The following is a 21,126-nucleotide window of genomic DNA, read 5'->3' as shown; positions in this document are numbered from 1 at the left end:
GACCTGTAGATGACCCCTTATAATTTAAGGGGTCATTGGATCAAAGGTCAAGGTTACAGTGACCTTGAACGAAAAATGCTTGTCTGTGTGATAACTTGTCAATGCCTGCACCCATGGCCCTGAAACTTAACATTTAGATTTTTGGTGACCAGCTGATGACTACTGTGGATTTTGAGGTCATAAAGTCAAAGGTCATGGTCATAACACACTCTATCCTCAAACTTTGAATGGTCATAATCTTAAAACTGCCTCAACGGCATACAATGTTAGCGACAAATCAGCTGTCATTTCGGTCCATGCATATTTCATTCAATTGTCCATATAATCCTGACAACATGGCGCTCAGGGGGGGCATAATGTTTGACAAACATCTCTTGTTTTAATGCAATTTATATCAATCGGAGAACAATCTAAACAAACACATCTATAAGACTGAAAGGGAAAGCTCTCATTCCTGATTTCACAATAATCCTAAATATCATCATCCCTGGATTCGCTTCTTGAAGCAATACTCAAATACTAGAAAGTATTTTCAATGCTGCATGTGCAGACAGAAGTGCAGTATCAACCGAACCGTATCAATTGATTCAAATTTAATGGTTCAATAGGCCAGTTAGGTTCAGCATTTTTCTAAGTCACATACCCAAACAGCAGGAACACAGTTTGGAGTCTGCTTTTACTCAACAGATTTCGAAACAGAATGTACAAAAATCCAGGATCCTATCAGACGCTTCCTGTACTAACTTTTCTGTAAAAGATTCAAGTATATGGCCATATGAATGCATTATTTTAATCATGTACGCCAACTTATTTTAAAGTAAGCTTTGCCTCATAAGTTTGATTGAATTTCTTATTGTTTGAACCTTATAGCGCTTGCTAAAAAAGCAATGGAGTAATCCAGTTCTATTATTAATCATGTCAAGCCGACAAGCTGATAGCATGTTCCAACCATGACCCTCCAAGGTCAAGGCCGTAATTTTGTGTCAAAGGTCAGGAAGCTGTATTCTTCATGTCTGCTCCAGGAAATTATAAGAGGATATCTTGATTTAATATTGATTAGGCCAAAAAAAAAATGTTTTTTAAGGTAACTGTCCCAAAATTTCTAGGTAGGGTAGGTAGGGATTTTTTTTTATTGGTTTTTTTCAAAATCTTTCCTAAGTTCAGAGTGTTTTCTTGCACATGGCAGTCTTTCCTACATTACTGTCATTGCCTGACTTTGTTCTATCATATTAACAATAATTCTGATTAAAATCTGCATTTATCCGCCCTTCGTAACTCTATTCGCTAACGAATATATTTTTTGCTCAGAAACGGAAAAAAATAGTTAGGGTCGGCGCATTGTTATAGGTAGGGTCGAGTTCCCCGAAATGGACATAATTTTTTTTAGGCCTTATATTAATAAGGATTGGAACTCAATGGTGCTTAAATGAAAGAATTTGCTGTACTGTAGTTAATAACTAGTGTAACAAATCCAAATATATTATAACAAGAGGCCCACAAGGCCCCATGCTCTACTAAGACCTTGTTTGGTCATTTTCTTTACATATGGTATACAGTGTGTATATACCAGGTGATAAATTGCGTCACAAATGCTGTGTTGGAAAGCAATATTTTGCTTCAAATGAAGAATTTAAACAAAGGTAACTTTTCTATTTCTTCACCATTTTAAATGAAACATAGTGCATCTACGCCGCTAACAGAGCCCTGCCTTAGGTCTTTAACCAGAGTTAATGCTATGATTTAATATTGATATAACAACATTAATTATTGATGTAAAACACAAGGAACATAAAAATACTAGTATAATATTTTAATCATTATATGACTTACATAAATGATTCTTATTGCCAAGGTTAAAGAATTTGTATGTATTTTAGTAACAAATGGGCATAACTTGATAATACTTATGATCAGAGTTACGGGCTTTGATTTACATATGCGTATCTAGCAACACGTGTACCAAGTTTCATTTGAATTGACAATACCTTGACTTTTCCTGGAAAAAACAACAACATATAAACTATATATAGTCATTGTCATCAAATTATTTTATGAACAACAAATGGTTGTACAGCGGAAATATTTCTTTACAGACATTATCTCAAAACAATATCTACATGCATCTACACATTTGAATACCAAATGATATCCTTGATGATCATATCCTTGCCTTGTATGTACATTTTGTAACATGACTGTTGATCCAGACTTGAAATTCTTTTTCAATAAATGAAAATGAATGGTTACATTACCATAATGGTCAAGCTACATAATTACACTGATTCCATGACACTTTTATTATTAAAAAGAAAACAGAAAACTTTTTCTTTTACGATATACAAATATATATATATATATCCACAAACATCACATGGTTGACTGTTTTGAACACTTTATGACAGCGGTCAACAGTTTAGGTATATTTTGTTGTCTGCTGCGATCACGGTGTTGATATTATTGGTAGAACATGTATATCTTGTTGTCTGCCTCAATGACGGCTCTAAAATCACCAATTTTAATATATATTATGTTCTCTGCCCCAATGCCTGGACTTAAATCATCAATTATAAACCACAAGGAAATAGCTGTGTTTATTTCAGTGTATATTTTGTTGTTCAATCCAATGACTGGTATTAAATCACTAACATTGAACCACAATGTTGGTGGTAGCAGTCTACAGTTTTGGGTATATCTTGTTGTCTGCACCAATGACTGGTATTAGTTTATCAGCTTCTTCCCAGGGAAGGTAGCGATGAATCAAGGAGTTAAGACTGGTCTTCTCTGTTACATAGTCTTGCCTGAAATTTAATATTACATGTGTAAATATCATTGGAATAATGAGTAAAGATGCAGTATGTTTTACAATACCTGCATAAAAATGGCTCCTAGTTTGAAACCTCAATCGATAACCCCCACCCCCCTACCCCCCACCCAAAGGTTAATTAATATTTGTAGAAGTGAATTCAAACATTTCAGACATGATTTGATGGTCATCAGACTGCTTTTAAGAAGATGTTCAATTTGCATAAAAAATACACACCTGTTTGAAGTTACATATTATTCATCACTGAATTATGCAATCAACCTTAATTTATGCTGGTGAAACACTGCAATAAGCACCAATCGATATAAATGCATGCACCTTAAGGATGCACTCTAACTCCTTAACAAGATTTACCATAATAATTACAAATGTTTCAATATACCTAAAAAAGGATGAATAAATGTCGAAAACAATGGTTTTTATGAAGGATACCAAGTTTAATATGAAAGAAAGGTGCAGAAAAGTCAGTATTTCTACCTTTGGAGACAATAGTATATCACAGTAAACCTTTTAGCACTCACCAATGATTTAATATTTTTTCGAGTTCAGCTATGTAATACACGGTTACAATCGGGTTATCAGTACAGTTATTAACATTTCCCATACATGCATTATTTAGTAAGTATAAACTATTAAAAGGTTTATCACTCAAAATTCATGTTTGTTTTACTGATTTTGAATAAGAATGTCACTAAGCTAACTAAAAAAAAAAAATTTTCATGTACATGTATGCTTTATTATTAAAAATTAAATTCATAACAATTATCTAGACCGTAAGTAGTATTAAAGTGTCTATGACAGCATGAAATTAACATATGTACCTCTTGAAGAGCAGTTCAAAGTCGGCCATCTGTATGCGTTTCCTGCCAGCATGTCTGGCGTATGCCTCCAAGTCCACACACAAGTTATCCCAGTATGTCTCATACCTTGACAATGAAACACAAGCAATGCAATAACAAATACACATGTATATATGCTTTTGAGATGAATTGTATCTTAAGGACGATATTAAGTAGCTTAACTATCACTAATAAGATAGTAGCTTCATCATTGCTTATGTCTTTTGAAAAAGAATATTACAATTGTTTTAAAACCGGTTGATGTTGTTGACCTCATTTCCAACTTTTTTCACAATGTCAAACAGTCCAAAGTCTTTTATAATGGTAATGTTTATTAGTTCTAAACTAGAATTTAGTGAATCAGATGAGATGCCTGATGAGACCACTCACAATTTTTGTAAGTGACCTTGACCTCAATATAGCCTTATAATTGTATTGTTTATAAGTTCTATACTGCTTGTCGAGAGTGCTCATATTTTTCTAGTCAAGCTCACCAATACCTTGACCTCACTATGACCTTTACCTATTGACCTCAAAATCAATAGAGGTCATATAATAATATGACCAATATGCAAAAGGGGTCATCTGATCACAACCAAAAGGCATACACATTTTGAAAGACTACACTTAATCCTTCATAAGTAACTGGCCTGAAACAAAAGTGACTGTGTTTTATTTTTTCTAGTTAGGGTTGACATTACTTATTGACTCCAAAATCAATAGGGGTCATCTACTAGGTGTAACTTAATATGTGAATATGAAGTTTGAAGACAAAAACACATCATTCAAAAGTTATTGTTGAAGGAGACACTGATGAAGCACAGATAGACAAAGTAATCATGCTCAAGAGGAGACGCAAAAAGCAAAGCAATTTTAAAGTGAAACTTCAGACAGACAGGAATCCTCGCAAAGTGTCTCTATCTGTTTTGAAAACAACACTTTCCTTGTGTGGTTGAGGTTAGAGTAGTTAAGTGGCTTAAATATCATCTTACTCAAAAAGATGAGGGTTTGAGCCTAAGGAGGGATTTTCTCAAGGACTTTCAGAAAAGATCCATACTCGTGCTTATCCAAGAAATAGATCACTTAAGATTGATTCATAATTCCCGTATAGCTCTCATTACAGTTGTAAAAAATATCACAAGCCCAAAAGCCCAGCACTGTCTTCCAGGCTTGCTAAAATTCTGAATTTTATATAGCAGGGCTTGTTTAAAAATTTGATGCCAAGCAAAAGTATAAATATTCGGACTTTTTCATCCAAATTCAAATTTTGATAACTGTTACAATTAAGCTCTAAAGAATTGATATTAACTATCACATACACTTTCATGACCTCCTCAATAGCGTCCTTGGCCACACGCATGCCGGCAAAATGGTTGAAATGTTTCTTCACTGTTGAAGTTGGTATCAGGTAGCGAGACTTCTGACGAGGTTTTCGCACAACCTTCTTCTTTGGGCTACAAGATATTTACAGTGGTTAGATTGATGAGTTGATGAATCCATTATGGAAACCGGAGAATCAGAAAAGTATTGACATCTTCCATTTAAAACATACAACTCACCCACAGTGGCAGAATAAAAGAATCTATAGAGATTAGTTCCAAAATATTTTCCTATTTTTTCATAACTTCTAACGGGGGACAGTCCATTTTGAAAGTGCCTTACTTGGGTGAGTTGTATTATGATGTTTTAAGTATAGAGCTTATCTAAAATATTTAAGGCAATACTCCCATGCGTACACAAGCAGTTTAAGTTAATTGATAGGGTTTTAGCCAGGTTTTAAAAAAGACAGGCTGGTAAGGTAGAAACAGAGCGCATTGACACAGGCTGTAAAGAATTGGGACATTTAATATTTGTAAATAAGAAAAGAGAGGGATGGTGTAAAAGTGAAGTAATATTTGGTGACAACTGCCAAAGATGTGATCAAAATGACAGAAATATTTGACAGTCTTCATTATTGAATTCTATGATTGCAGAAGGGTGAACATGCTGGTCTCAATGAGGGCAAGAGGGAGTTACCAGAAAGGGCACAGTGCAGCAGCCTACCAAAACTCTTTAGCAAAACTCAATTAAAAATATGATACTTAAAACATTGTGTGGAAGAGTGTAACTATAGTAACGACATGAAGCATTTCTTAAAGAATCATGGGAGTGTATTAAATTTCAGTTCTTAAAATAAGGCCATTTTCATCCATTTTTTTTATTCATTAGGGCCGGGGGTTGGGGGGGGGGGATTTTATTATTATATTTCACTGTTTAATGTGTTCATGCTCTTTCTCATTTTGCATAAGGGACCATATGCATGTGTTTCTAGACAAACCATGAACACGACAGTAACATTTCTCCTTTTTTACATGTGAATGTTAAACACTGTATAGCGTATGTATGAATTAACACATTTTAATCAACATTTTTATTTGAGTGAATAAAATTAAAGGGTTGGAGAAAAAAAGAGCAGGAATGAAAGTCTAGCAATAAAAATTAATTTATAGGGACCTACAATGAGGACACTTGATATGAATGAGTAAGATCAATTATATAACATCAAATATGACGTCAATACAATTTATATTGAAGAGCATAAACAACATAGGATAATGAAATAAAAAAATGCCAATTGGTGCTGACTGTTTTACGCATACTAGGCTTTCAAGAACTATAAGATACATGTATGATATTGGAGCTGGACATATTGAAATCAAAGGTTGTACTAGCCTTTTTACTGTTATTTCTGCTGCAGTGGAGGTTATGTTTGTATTTTCGCCTTCTGTCTGTAAATAGGAAGGGTTACTTTTCAAAGGCAAGCAAAAAAACATGAATTTAACACTTAATTATGATCTAAAAATAAACATTATATTCTAAAAATGAACATAGGCAAAAAATACCTCTGCTTCCTGTATAACCTGCTGAAAAATAAGGCCAAAAGGTTGGATATTTGTTTTTAACTACACATGCTATTATTCTGTTTATGGTTATGGTTGTGAACTGCAGGGCCTAGCCAGTTTTGTCCCCAGGAGCATAATTTTAACGAACTTGGTGGAAGACCACTGTATGATGAAAAATTCAATATGTCAAGGGTCTGGCCCTAGTTGTTTTAAACAAAAAGATTTCCCAAAATGAGTATGTTAGAAACTTTTGACTCAGGGATGTGGTTAGTTTTGACCCCAGGGACATAATTTGAACAACCTTGGTAGATGACCACTAGACAATGTAACACACCAAATATCTAAGCTGTAGGCCTCATTTTTGTAAAGAAGTTTTTTCCTTATGGTTGCCATGGCAACCAGAGTTCTGCATGTAATTCCATTTCTTTGAACAATTTTGAATTTTGAAAAGGCACCATCAAATGAACATTCTGTGAAGTTTCATCTAAATTGACCTTGAGGTTCAAGAGGAGATGTCCTTTGAAGTAATTGTTGACGGACAGATGACAGATGGGAACAGCTCACCCTGAGCAGTACGTGCTCAGATAAGCTAAAAATGAACAAACTTGAAGGTTTAATTTTATCACCAAAACAGCACTTACTAATTGAGTACCGGGGGCTAGTAGTTTGAGAGATTGTCTTCTAAATCAAACAAGATTGCTCACCTGCTGTACAAAGTCGGTGATTTTACTTTGTCTAGATGTTGATGGCTGGGGGGAGAGGCGGCGGGAGAGAGCCCCGATGTTCTGGGTAGAGGCTATTGGGGGGGAAAACAGCATTGTCTGATGGGGAAGAGCGTCCACCTCAGCTGTAAAGCCAAACATGTACATACAATTCTCATAACTGTAGTGTTCATCATAACAACTATTGAAACTGATTAATCAACAATCTGCATATTTGCATCATTATTTTATTACCATATATTTCTTATTTGCATGTTCTGACTTACGTAATATCTCTCTTATGCCTATTATACTGTTTCCTTTCATTGGGGGGGAGGGGGGAGGAAATCCCCCAGAATTCTAACCCATCCCCTGGGTCGCCCGTTGGGGGATCCATATCCCCTGGATTTTTTTTTTAAACTAGCTCAAGGTTGACGGTGGAAAAGCATCCATAATATTATGAGTGTGAAGTTCCATGAAGGACCATGATGACTATCCCTTAAAATTGTTGTAAGTTGTAACTACAGTGTGTTTCTGTATTTATTCTTATATCATAAATGAAGATATTGCGCTAAATTTTGCTGCATAAAAATCCCCTGGTATTATATCAAAATCCCCTGAAATACAGACCAAAAACCCCTAGGGAAGCCTCTCAGAAATATCGGATGTATGTGGTTGTGACCAAAATAGTTCAACAACTGCTCTTAAGGATATACTTTCAGTAATCGCTTAAAATGGTTAAAATTTACTAAATCAATCAATATTCAATTATAATTGATCATTACAATATAACTATGTCCACCTTTATTTACCTTCAACCAAAAGGCCAAATGGTGTAGCCTTTACGAACATATTAGAACCTTAAAGACTTTGACCGTATCACAATAATATATGTACAAAGTTTCATGCTAATATCTTTAAAGTATTGTTATAGTTATATATAGTATGTAAGTTGTGTTTTATGGATGCAGCTCAAATTTGTTCAAAAAAGTCCCATCATTGCCAACACCACCAAGCAATACATACATGTACTATATTTTTTGTTCTTTTACACACAGACATTTTCTCAATTCATTAAATCATACCTGAGCCATGTCTTTTCCCTGCTATAACAGGAGAAGCCTGAGACAGCCCCATATGTCTAGTGCTGCTACCTATGACAGATTTCTCTGATTTCGGTGTGCCTTTGTTTGACCCTGGTGTCCGTGGAGATGATCTTTGCATCGACCTTGATGTTGACCTCAGAGAAGCACTTGGTGACCCTTGAAGCCTTGGCGATGACCTTAGAAGTACTGGAGTTGACCTTTGACTTTGTAAAGTCCCTGATCTTGTCCGGGATTCTGACTGCGGCAAGGTCAATGACCTTAGTGGGGTTCTTCCTCCCTGGCTTCGAGTCCTAGGTGACTGCTGTGGCTGTTGTGACCTTGAGGACATCATTGAACCACCTGAGACTTACCCTGACCTTGACCTGTCATTACAAGAATTAAAAATGCATTTACATAATGATTTTTTATAATTATGCATGTAATACTGTAGTTCTTAAGAATGCATAAACATGAGAATACTGTCTTATTGCTGCTTAAATTTATGATATGATAAGCTTCAGGTTGTAAGTAAAATTTATCCAGAATGAAAGACCAGGAAGTAAATCTTATTACATTTAAAGTTTTAGATGGTACAACCACATGGAAACCGATAATCTAGGGATTATGCTTTAATTCATTATCAGCGACTTCAGTTGTAAATGATAGATTTTTGTCAGTGCTTAACCATCAAATTATACATACCCATCAGACACTCTTGACATTCTGGCTGACCCCTGTGACCTGTGGGAGGAGCTTGCAGGGCTGGCCCCTCGAGGGGAGACAACGGGGGAGGGTGTGACCGCCTTCAGGGGGCTGTTCCCATCCCCCCGCTCGCTGCCGGACTCCCAGTCCTCTTGAACCCGAGGGGTGGAGGCAATACTGGGGCTCCGACGACCAGATAACAAGCTCCGTGGTGACTGGTACATATCATCTGAGAATGAGAGGTTTAGAAATATTTATACACTTTGGTCACATGGTCACATTTTTCCCGAAATTTGTCATTTTATTTGGAAAAAATATCATTAAACTATAGTGCTGCTTAAACATGTGCCCAAAAAATCCTGTGATGAACTTAATTTATAAGCACAGTCATAATTGGTTTACTATTACCAATTAAACACTGCAAAAAATTAACTCAATTATATGTAGGTTACAAGTACAAAATAGTTTCCTATTCCTACATCAGAGTTTTTTCCAGCCATTTCTTTAAAGGCTTTGTTCCTAATTTCAAAAAGTTTTTACCCTAAATTTTGAATAAAAATTCTCAATAAATATTCAGAAGTCCTCCAAAATAAGACTTTTGAATGCGCGAGCCCGATTTCTTACATTAGTGCTTTGAATCAACTATGTTCAACAAGCGCAGTTATATAAAATACAAAATTTAAGCAAGCCCGGAAGACATTTTGCAGGCTTAATTTAAACCACTGCAAATGAAGTTCTTTTTGAAAAAAAGTAGTTTATTGTTTTTGAGTGATACAAGCATTCAAATAAATGGTTTAAAAGAGTATTTGAAAATATTCCCCTTTTACATAATTATATAAACATTCAAGTTGTGCTCATATAATTGCATGAAACAAGTACATCTGAAACAGTTGTCTCAAATCTTGTAAGAAATACTACAGATCACATGAGTATCTATGAATTTCTAGTGCAGTTAAGATTTTAAAGTTAACAATGGTGATGTTAACAACATTGTTAACTTTGACAAAGGTCTGAACAACTGGTCCAATATTTACCTGTGAGAGTAGCATGGCCCATATTTTCAGCATGAAACCTGTCCCGCCTAGAAGTCTGTGGATCCCCATCAAATGACCTGGATGATGTATGAGGATTTCTAGAAGAAGAGAAACTTTCACCACTGCTGTGCCTTGACCTTGAACTTATATTCAGGTCCCTTGATGAACGATTTCCTACACTTCTGGAAGCTGATCTTGACTGATTCTCTCGGTTTTGATGTTCATAACTGGAGTTCAACCTCTGCATATCAAATGGGGATCCTTTCCCATGCAAGTGACCATCACTTAATCGCAGGTCTTTTTCACTCCTGCTTGGAGAACCAAACCTACTTTTGTGGCCCTCACTGTATCTTCCCATTCTCTCTTGGTCTCGAGCCCTCATGGACCTTTCCAGGTCCACGCTTGTACTCAGGTGCCTGGTCATAGTATCAACCTCAGGACTCACTGCTGAGAATGAACTCTGCCTTCTCCTACTAATATCCGACCTACTGGCAGCAAGATCATCTCTCGACCTTGACAATGACCTATAGGATCTGCTCGTACTCTCATCTTTATTCAAATACATCCCAGTTTCCGCATCAGTCATTTCCATATTTGACACCGATCTATGGGATCTGCTTGCAATCTCATCTCTGCCCACGTACATCCTACTTTCCGCATCAGTCATTTCCATATTTGACAGCGACCTACGGGATCTGTTCCCTCCATCATCTCTGTCCACATACATCCCACTTTCCGCATCAGCCATTTCCATATTTGACAGCGACCTACGGGATCTGCTTGCACTCTCATCTCTTCCAACGTAAGTCCCATTTTCAACTTCAGCCATTCCAATGTTAGACATGTCACTGCGACTACTAGCTGAAACATGGCTCATGTTTCGATAATCCTCCTCAATGCTGCTCTCACTAACTTTCATTGGCAGCATGTACATTCCTCCTTCCGGTAAAATCTTTAAGCCATCACCTCCATGTTCTCTGAGGCTTTCTGATTCATCATGGCCTGATTTCTCCCTGTATTGGCCTGAAGGTTCACTCTGATCATCATCCATCTCCTCATCTTGGTACTGTTCCAGACCATCATCTCTGTCATACATTTCTTGATGAACATAATGATCCCTTTCCCTATTCTCCAGTCTGCTTGTATACTCAGTCCTTTCATCATCATCATCATCTACATCATCATTATCGTTTCTATACGCCATTCTATCATCATACTGATTCCCTTCTTCAAACATCTCTTGCCTGCTGCGGTCAAATTCTTCCTCCCCTCCCTGATGACCATCATACTGATCAAGCTGGTCAATGTGCTGGTCAGCCAAGGAGATTCCTGAATGGTGGTCACTCCTATTGCCCCTCGACTGGCCGTCAGCCTGCTGTGACCTCTGTAACCTCAGATGTTCAAGCATGCTCTCTGGTACCGTCAAGTTGAAGCTGCCTTAAACCATAGTGATACATGTATACATGCATCCTAGTTAAAATATTTCTCAAGTACTAGCATCTACTCTGTAAGTATATCTGAAGAAATGCCATTCATCATTAGGATGCAAAGATGTGTTAGCACATTTTTTATATTGACCCTAAACCAAAGAGCAGCCCCACCACCTATTTACCTATTTCCATTTATTTTACTCTGGGCTGTCTGATTGTGTATGGGCCTGGAAGTGTTGGGCCTGAAAGTGTTGTATCACTTCTTCATTTCTCAAACCATACAATGACTGCTTATAACCAAAGAGCACCCCCACCCCCACCCCCTTATTTACCACTCCTCCTACTGCTGGCTGTCTGATTGTGAACAGTTAGGGAGTCTGCTATTACTTCTTGATCTCCCTAGCCAGACAATGACCCCATAGACAGTCTCAAATTAAAACCAAAGAGCACCCCCACCCCCAATTTACATATCTTTTACTCTGGGCTGTCTGATTGTATATGGCCTGGGAGTCTGGTATCGTTTCTTCATTTCCTAAGCCAGAAAATGACCCCTTCAAATCAAAATATAAAAAAACAACCCCTTATTTACCTCTTCTCCTACTGCTGGCTGTCTGACTGTGTACGGCCTGAGAGTCTGCTATCACCTCCTCATCTTCTGAATCTGAGGTTGACCGGAACGGACTGCAACAATATACCACAGGGTTACTCAGCTGTATAACAATTTTGGTGACATACCTTATAAATACCATAATGTATGGATAGTCAAGAAAAGAGTATTGCCTTAATTCTTGATTTGCTTTTATGTCAAGTCCAGTGTTCTCCATAAGAACTGGCTGCCTGCCAAAATGGACGGTTCAAATGACAATTCGGCCAGTTCAAATTTGGAAAACTAAATGAATTTAAAGTAGGATATGTAGAAGTTGGTCCGATATTATACTATTTGAGACGGTTTAACCGAAACTTATTGAGAACCCTGCAAGTCTGAATTAAACTTGGTTGATATCAAACTATTTTAGCTTTTAAAAATGGCTGAGCCGATAAGTTGCTGAAATACTCTGCCTTAGTTTTCAAAGTATCTCACCTCGGTACGGTGTAGTCGTTAGGGTTGGTGGCTGGAATCACCAGGGAAGAATTCTGCTCTTGGGCGGTGATGTTGAATTTTCCTGCAACATCAGAAAACGAGACTTTGTGAATTTGAGTATCCTTCATCTTTATGCAATCCAGATCAGAGGATCTGACCAGAAAGCATAAATGCAAAAGCTGGTAAAGGAAGCTGCCAGTTATACATCATGCCTCCATCAAATGTTTTAGACAGATCGCAAAAAAACATTATAGATTGAGATCGAAGTAAATGTATTAAGATCATAGAACTAAACACCAAGCTAGCTTTCCTTCCTCTTGTAAACCATTAAGGGAGTAAAACAAGCAGATACCAACATTCATTTTTAACAATTGCCAACAGAAATATCTTCAATACTATTACAGCCGGACTGAATGTGCCTTAAAAAAATGCATGCCCTAGTAAAAGAACACAATAAATCGAAGAGCATATGTATAGATAAAAGCAGAGATCGAGTTCACATATCAAGATATATGCCAATAATGCCTATAAATTGGGTACCATAAAAGAGTACCATACAAAGCTGGCCCAGCCTCATTCACTCTGAGCATATTTTCATTGGCAATATCAGGGATGCCAACACACATTTTGTAAAACAAGAGGAAATTAGTATGAAATAGGAATATCCCCAACACACACCATACATAAAAGAAGAAATCAGCATGAAAAGAATTGGCATCCCTGCTGAATATGTGTAATAAGTCTCAAGTAAATCGTTTTAAAATTTATTATCATCTAGACAGAGAAGTGGAAACAGGTCAACATTTATGCTAAGCTCAAATGTTTCCAGCAAGGAAATTGCCTCAACTATTTCTACAAAAATCCTGAAGAGCTGATCTTGTAGAACTTACCTGTCCTGTGAGGTGTCCTTCCTCTCCGAGACGACCTGCTTATCATTGAACCTTCTGAGCTCTCACGAAATGGGCTGAAATAATATGACTTATGAAATATATGCCAGTGGAGTTCATAGTTTTTGAATTAGTTGAATTAGTTATCTCATAGCACATTTGGGTTCAGGTTTTTTTTTTCTAGAGTCTATGAAATGATTGAAACAATATTTTAGAAATTCATCACAATATTATCTTAAAGGATTTAAAATTTTATTTTGTTTCAAGCTACTAGTCCAATTTAGGAGTTCTGCATGAAAAATGGGGCCAGACAAACTGACACCTTCACACATATACCTAGAAAAGGTCCAGTTTTTTTCTGGTTATGTTCCTTTGTAATACATTGTTCTGTTCATAGAAACAAAATCCAAAATCAGGGTTCCCACAAATCATAAAATCCCTGACTTTTCCCATACCAAATCCCGATTTTCCCAGACCAAATCCTGATTTTCCCAGACCAAACTATTGATGTTAATAGGTTCATAATTGGGAGATGGACAATAACCTTAGGCTGGGATGAACAATATAATAAATAGTGTCAATAAAAGATTTGTTAAAGTACATGTATTTTGATTAACCAGAAAGGATGAAACTGTCTCAGGCTTATTTCCTTTTATCTGTTATTCTACCAATTGTTTCCACGGCCCTCGATCTCGATTCTTAATTTCCCCGTCTTTTCCATGACTTTTGCCAAATTCCCAAATTTCTCTGACCAATTAAAATAATTCCCTTACCTTGAAAACAAAACATATATTTCTGACTTGCCCTGGATTGTGGGAAAACTAAAAATGTCATGTAAAAATTGTGTCATGCGGACCATTTCAGATCATCTATCTAACACTAAACTTCAAAATTTCAGTTGATATCCTTATAAATAAACCCCATGAAATAGCACAACTTGACAAGTACACTTACAAAGTATTAATTACCAGGCCCTGATTTCTCGAAACTTCTAAAGCTAAACAGGCTTAAGTAGCTTATTTTAATTAGCTAAAATACATACTTAAATTGAACTTTTATGATATGAAAATGGTTTATTGTGATAATCATAAATTTAATTCTTATATAAAGTATAAAAGTTCTTAAAGAAGTTGATTTAACCCAAATTATTGAAAAACAAAAATAACGAGCTTATTTTAATCCTGTTATAAGGGATTTAAGAAATTTCGAGAAATTGGGCCCTGAGTTTTAGCAAGGATTTCCAAAGGACAAGGTGCTGCAGAAAAGGGACAGGGTACTAAGGTTAAAAGGTTACACTGAATCAGGCTATGAAGATCTTGAACACAATGAATTTGGCAGAAATTGTTAGAAATTGTGTTTAATTAAATCAATATTAGGTTTCAACTGCCAAATATTGATATGTGGGTCTGTATTTATAATCTTATCATAAGTTTTAGACAATACAAAAGAAATATTTGACAGTCTTGAGCATTTAATTCTATGAAGGCAGAAGGGTACCTATGCCGGTCTCCATGAGGGCAGAAAGATGCAACTGAAAAAGAATCGGGTGCAGCACTCTTCCATTACCCTTCAGATAAAACCCTAAATACTAATAATTTTCAAAGGTTAAGCCAACCTTGGTGTGTGGTATGTATCATTGACGAGGGGCTGTATGTCGGGAGAGCTCAAGCCGGATGAACGTTCTTGTGACGCTGCGAACACACATGTATGCCAACTAGTTAATATTTGTTCCATTTTGTGTATGTGTTTTAAAGTCAAAACCCCAAAAACATATCAGTTATGAAAAACAAACAAGTATAAAAAGAATCAAAGAGCAATAACCTTAAAAAAGCATGCGTCTTTTGCAATAATATAATCCATAATTTCTGAATATCAATTACTGTGAAATCATTTATATACATAGTCATGAAAATTTGCGGTTCTTCAAACAAGGACAATTCAAATTGTACTTAAACTCGTGGATTTTCATTGTTTTAATAAAAAAAAAATGTGTTTCTTAATTGTCTGCATATTCCCTACGCACCAATCATATGCTATTTGTAATGTATGTCAAGCATTTTATCATACTTGCTACAGTAAGACTATATGCCAATTAGCACAGATACCATTGTCAGTTATTTAAGGATTGATCTGCATTTATACTGTAAGAACGCGGTATGGCACGCGAGCAAATTCCATGAAGCATGCTAGTGCTTCTTGGTCATTTGCTTGCTTGTCCTACAGCATTCATGTTTAAATGACATTAAAGGAGAAAATTGGTGGAAATTAACCGAACGCAAATAATGGGAGAAAGAAGAAAAACAACTTGCCTGTGGAATCAATGATCGATAATGACCAAATACAATCGATTGTTGCCAATTTCAGGCCCAACCAACCAATATTTGATTATATTCAATCATCGGAACATCACTAGTAATTAGTTATTTGGAAAACATGAGCATATTGCTAAGAAACTAACAGATTCAGGGCTCTCGCGAGGGGTCGACTTTAGCGAAGTGGTCGCCTAAAATTCCCAGACTTCGCCCATTTTGAGACAAACCCATAATAAGACCTTTGCAATGTTTTAAAAACGCTAAAGATACAGGTATGGTAATATTACTAATACTAGTACTTTAAACATCTCTATACCTTTCAAACCAATGACCTTAACTTAGGAGGAGGAGGCTGACTGGTTGACACACCAGTCTGGGATGTCCGGCGTTGGACCCGCACCAGGGGGGCTGTACTGTGTTCCTCTTGTAGAAAACCCTCGATCTACAACACAGAAAACTTCAGTTTTTGCTTTTACATGAAAATTAACAGGACTAATCGGAACAACAAATATTCTGCTATAGTGTTTTAGCCAGGTTTTAACAAGGTCAGGGTGATACAGAAAAGGGACAAAAGAGCAGATTGTTTTGGGCAGTGAATAGTTAAACTTTAAAGCGTTTTGAATTTCATAGAAAATGTTAGAACATGTGCTTATTTGAGTTATATTACATTTACATTGTTGGTTTTAAATACCAAACATGTAAGGTTTGTTTGAATTTTGTAATCAAATTTCGAGTTAATCAAAACAAAAGATTATAAAACAGTACCTTCTGTTAGACCTTTACTTAAAAATGGAAGTAAATTTATCTCAAATGTTACAAAACAAGTGAAGCTATATACAGTGATCGAAATTTGACTTTTGGATGAACAATCCCGAATTCTTATACTATTGCTTGGCATCAATTTTAAACAAGCCCTGCTACATGTATATAAAATTCAGAATTTGAGCAAGCCCGGAAGACATTTTACCAGTGCAGGGCTTGGGGGCTTGTGCTAATTTCGACCACTGCTACATACAATATCTAAAACACAAACTGATCAATAATTTTTAATAATAAAATCTAGTCCTCCAACCTGTATATTTTTGTAAACGAGTCGACTGTATCTGTTTACTAAGATTATTTAAAATGTTCAACAAAAGTAGGACTAAATTACTAGTTGGTCCTACAAAAATTAACATGGTCTTCAATGCAGATTGTTTTGCCGTACCTCAAGGCCGAATGTTATAATGACCTTCATGTAGAAAGAGAATACTAGTACACCGAGCTTGAAACAAAATTAATATTTTCACAGACCAGATGTCTTGGAGTGTCCTCAACGTTGACACTTGTAGACAGGGACGTCCGTCGTCTTTCACCACGCAGGCTAGACACTCGAGCATGCCTCGGCCTTGGCAAAGGCTCAGGGGTCCTGAAATCATTACCACTATATCAGTTGTACAAGTTTGAGAACAATTTATTTTATGCATACCAGTGAAAGAGTGAAAAATATTAGTGATTGATAACTTGATCATTTCATTCTGGCGCGAGTAAAATGATAACCCTTTCTCATTTCACTCTGTACAGATAACTTGGGACATCTTTTATAATACAAGATTTGCTTCCCTTGACTTGGGAAAAATACATACATACGTAACATGTATGTACATTTTGTTGCCGTTGGTAGTGCAGTAATATGCACATTGACCAAATCGAATTGTATTGTCAAAATAAAATTATGCAATAGTTTTAATAAAACAAGCATTTTTGCGATTGTTTATAAATATTAAACAAGAACAAGCTTACCAATTGAATTATGGCCATTTCGTAACTTTTCCATTTCGTAACCGCTCAATGTTGGTCATTTCGTAACCATTGTGTTAATCAATTCGTAACCGTTATGAAATCAAATGGTCATATAGTAACCGTTGGCTCATATGTTGTAAAAAATGATGTAAGGTTTTGATGTGAGTTTCTTATTTTGATATCTGCATTAGGTATTAGATTGACATATATATGAGGAAATAATTTAATAACATTTGAGTTTACAAATTAGTGTGAAACATAAAAATTTGAAGTTATAAAATTAAATTGGATACAGAGTATTAGTGACAACATTAAATGCAGTAAATCAATATAATTAGTGCGACTAATTAACATCTAATTTATATGATCAAATAATATTTGCCGGAATGTAAAAACAATGTCATTCATTTGTCCCACTGTTCATATGTATTTGTAATAATTTGTGTCACTTTAGTTTTCAAAATGAACATGAACTGCAAATTTTGCCATATTGTTTTTGTTTTATTTATTATCCGAAAATTCGAGAAAACTCTTATAAACACGTAAAGTTTATATTCAATGCAAACACTTAAAAAATAGAAGTTTTTCCTGTTGTGTTGTATCAGTTGTACCAGTTTGAGGACAATATAACTGGAATAGTGATTAGTTCTAAGATGTTATAAGTGACATTTCAAATGTGTGTTTTTGTCCATTTTTTCACACATAACCTTGATAAAAATTTACTCTGTGGCACCAGTAAACTAAAGTGACAATATTTCCCGAGAAATCAGAATTAAATTGAGCTCAAATATTGATCTCAAGCATAATTTGTTGATTGTTATTCATTATCATTATTGACTTATTTTTAAATACCTAGCTACTTTGATTGATCAGTAATATTTTCACCTTGAAAATGTTTCTATACCTTATAAGACCTTCATGTCTGTTTCTGATGACTTTCTGTGAATGGGTCCTTGAGGCATCTAGGTATTCCCCTATAGCAGTCCTGGGAGTTTGAGCGATGCTTTGTCTCTTGTTTGACATCTTCAGCTAAGGTAACTGAGTTGAAAAAAATTATCTCAAACTATGCACCAGTCAATTGTAACCACGGCTCCCCCAGGTCTGGAGAATAGCCAGGACTTTGACTTTGGGTCTAACCAACCCGGGGTAAAATCCCTGCCCTGCAGGGACGAACTGATGGTTAATCCCCGGCCAAATGCCCCCGCACCCCAGGACTCTATATAAGGCCTAATCTCCGCTAAATTTGGCGCTATGACAAAACCACCGCGGTCACCCGGCCCTGCGGGACCACATGGAAAGTAAAAATACGGCCCTTTCCCCGGCTATCCGCCCGGACTTGGGGGGGGGGGGGGGGGGGCGTGGTTACAATTGACTGCTGCTACATATTCACTTGGAATTTTTAATTGCTATTTAAAATTTGATTTGAAATATTTTTAGTCACTTTCACAAAAAGAAATTAGTGAATAGTGTAGGTGACCCAAACTAGTAATGTCCAGGGCTTCAATTATGAATTTGAAAGTGGAAGATTGAAGTTCCTTGCCATCAATTTTGAAAGTTTTTCTCCCAAAGTTGAAGTTGATAGAGCTCTACGACTTTCTCAATTTTGTACAAGCTACTACCAAACTTCTTTTAAAAATGGTATACCTTTGAACATTTTGATTTATCATCTTTAAAGAACTATAATGTGATTGTGGGAATAAAAGTTATATAGATAAGCTTAAATATAATGAGGCGGTAACGGAATGTTTCCTTGGACGCTCAAAAAAACAACAACAGTACTCGTCTAACATCAGACTCATCAATGATCAGTGATTCACATCAAATTCAGCTTTCAAATTATTTTTTTTATTTCATGATATTCGCAAAACAGAAAATACAGAGTCCCTTATTACTACATATCGTACACACATTCATATTAACTTGTGACTTTTCTTGTGAAATGGTGTATTCAAGTTATATTCAAATAAAATGTATTACCAACATACGATCAGTATTTTTGACAGATGTTCTCTTGTTCTGTTCCCTTCAAAACAAGATTTCAAATAAAAATGTATTCTTAACAAATAGAAAAAGGCAGTCTTCTATAAGCAAATAATAAACAAAAGTAAAATATTACAATACGATGGCCTAATTGTCTGGTTTTGAAACGGGTCCTGTATGTTTGTGTTGATTTTTCAACAATTTGTTTTGCCCGCCATGTTTTTTTTGTTTGAATCCAACGATAAATAACACGAAATAAAAAAAATCTTGATTATATTACAGAAAACTATACGAAGCGGTTACTTCCCCTGTCAGTGCTTATGGGTTGTTTAATATTTATCAGACTTCAACTAACTCAGTTTGCACTGGGTACCAAATAGAATTAGAATATATAGTTGAGAGTACCTTGTTTATAACCAAAGACGGTACATGGATGATAGATATCACAGAATTATAATGCCGAGTTTCCATGTTTAAACTGTCTGTGGTAATGCAACAGTCAATTGTAACCACGCCCCCCCCCCCCCAGGTCCGGGGAATAGCGGGGACTTTGACTTTCGGTCCAGCCAACCCCGGCTAAAATCCCCGCCCTGCGGGGGCGAACAGATGGTAAAATCCCCACCAAATGCCCCCGCACCCCAGGGACCTAGTCATTCTAAAATGCCGTCCAGGCTTTTTTTTTTAATGATGGTTAGCCTGGAACGTCATTCATAACAAAATTCGTAAACATGTAAAAACTGTCTATGAAATGAAATGTTCTTCATTTGTATTCTGTTGCTTAAGACTGCCAATAAATACCTTAATTCTTATCAATAACCATATCCATTTTGCAAATTCACAAGCTATTTCTTCAAAAAAGTAATTTAAATACCTAATTTCAGTTGACAGGAGCTTTCTTACTACCAAAAAGAAAAAAGGTTACACACAACTATACTTTAAGGTTTCAATCTGAAGTAGTATTTTTAGTATGAATTACCTTCCCCTAACACTATCATTATCAGTTACCACACTTTTGTACTTAATAAATTTGAAAAACATTTATCGTCACATACAGGATTCAAGATCTATCTACAAACTATTCTATGGGCAATGTGGACAATGCATACTATTATACACATGTATTTAAAATAAGACTAAATATTAAAAAAAACATGTATATCGACTAGAGTGTGTTTTATCTTCAAGCTTAAGGCTTATAGGAAAACAACTAGAGTTAGAATTGTTGTGTGTTTTTTTAAAGAACTATATTGGTAAACAGAGTAACGCTTATGTGTTTAAGGGGTTAAAACATGACAAAGCCGGGACTCTGTGTGAGAATTGGCCTTCATGCTCTTAAAGAATATGCCTCTGGTTGTTATGGGACACTTGTGCAATCTTCGCCGACTTTACATTTAAAATGTCATCTTATAGAAGGTCATATGTCCAGTTTGTGACGTGAAAGCGCCAGCGGTTCAAAGAGACGCTATAAAATTTAACAAAGCTTATAAAGGCAAACCGATAATTTTACCCAGTATTCTAATTTCTGTCATACAAAGTAAAAGCACACATATAGTATTTATAATGTATGGTCGTTTTTAGACGGGAGGC

At 36.0% G+C, this 21,126-nt stretch overlaps 1 protein-coding gene across 1 annotated transcript; it reads right to left on the bottom strand.

The window, feature by feature from the left end:
- Positions 1-1,588: 1,588 nt before the first annotated feature.
- LOC128244250 (uncharacterized) lies at positions 1,589-19,763 on the bottom strand. Its single transcript, XM_052962270.1, has 17 exons — positions 19,676-19,763; positions 18,464-18,597; positions 17,071-17,185; positions 16,110-16,219; positions 15,081-15,179; positions 13,469-13,542; positions 12,579-12,660; positions 12,087-12,178; positions 10,068-11,504; positions 9,034-9,262; positions 8,802-8,824; positions 8,332-8,691; positions 7,250-7,392; positions 6,376-6,431; positions 4,983-5,117; positions 3,646-3,750; positions 1,589-2,798 (listed from the first exon to the last, which is right to left on the bottom strand). The coding sequence occupies exons 2-17, from the start codon at positions 18,580-18,582 to the stop codon at positions 2,675-2,677; spliced, it is 3,303 nt and encodes a 1,100-aa protein (XP_052818230.1). The 5' UTR covers positions 18,583-18,597; positions 19,676-19,763; the 3' UTR covers positions 1,589-2,674.
- Positions 19,764-21,126: the final 1,363 nt, after the last annotated feature.

Source organism: Mya arenaria, chromosome 8, assembly GCF_026914265.1.
Source record: "Mya arenaria isolate MELC-2E11 chromosome 8, ASM2691426v1".
In the NCBI taxonomy this organism is placed as follows: domain Eukaryota; kingdom Metazoa; phylum Mollusca; class Bivalvia; order Myida; family Myidae; genus Mya; species Mya arenaria.
The sequence above is the reverse complement of the archived record's forward strand: the minus strand, read 5'-3'. Positions and strand labels throughout refer to the sequence as shown.

Excerpts from the sequence above, each read along its gene's own strand:
- LOC128244250 (XM_052962270.1), bottom strand. The coding sequence starts at position 18,582 with ATGTCAAACAAGAGACAAAGCATCGCTCAAACTCCCAGGACTGCTATA. Across the intron at positions 8,825-9,033 it reads ATGTCAAGAGTGTCTGATGG|CAGCAATAAGACAGTATTCT; the intron begins GTATGTATAATT and ends CATAAATTTAAG. Across the intron at positions 5,118-6,375 it reads GCAGAAATAACAGTAAAAAG|CCCAAAGAAGAAGGTTGTGC; the intron begins GCTAGTACAACC and ends AATATCTTGTAG.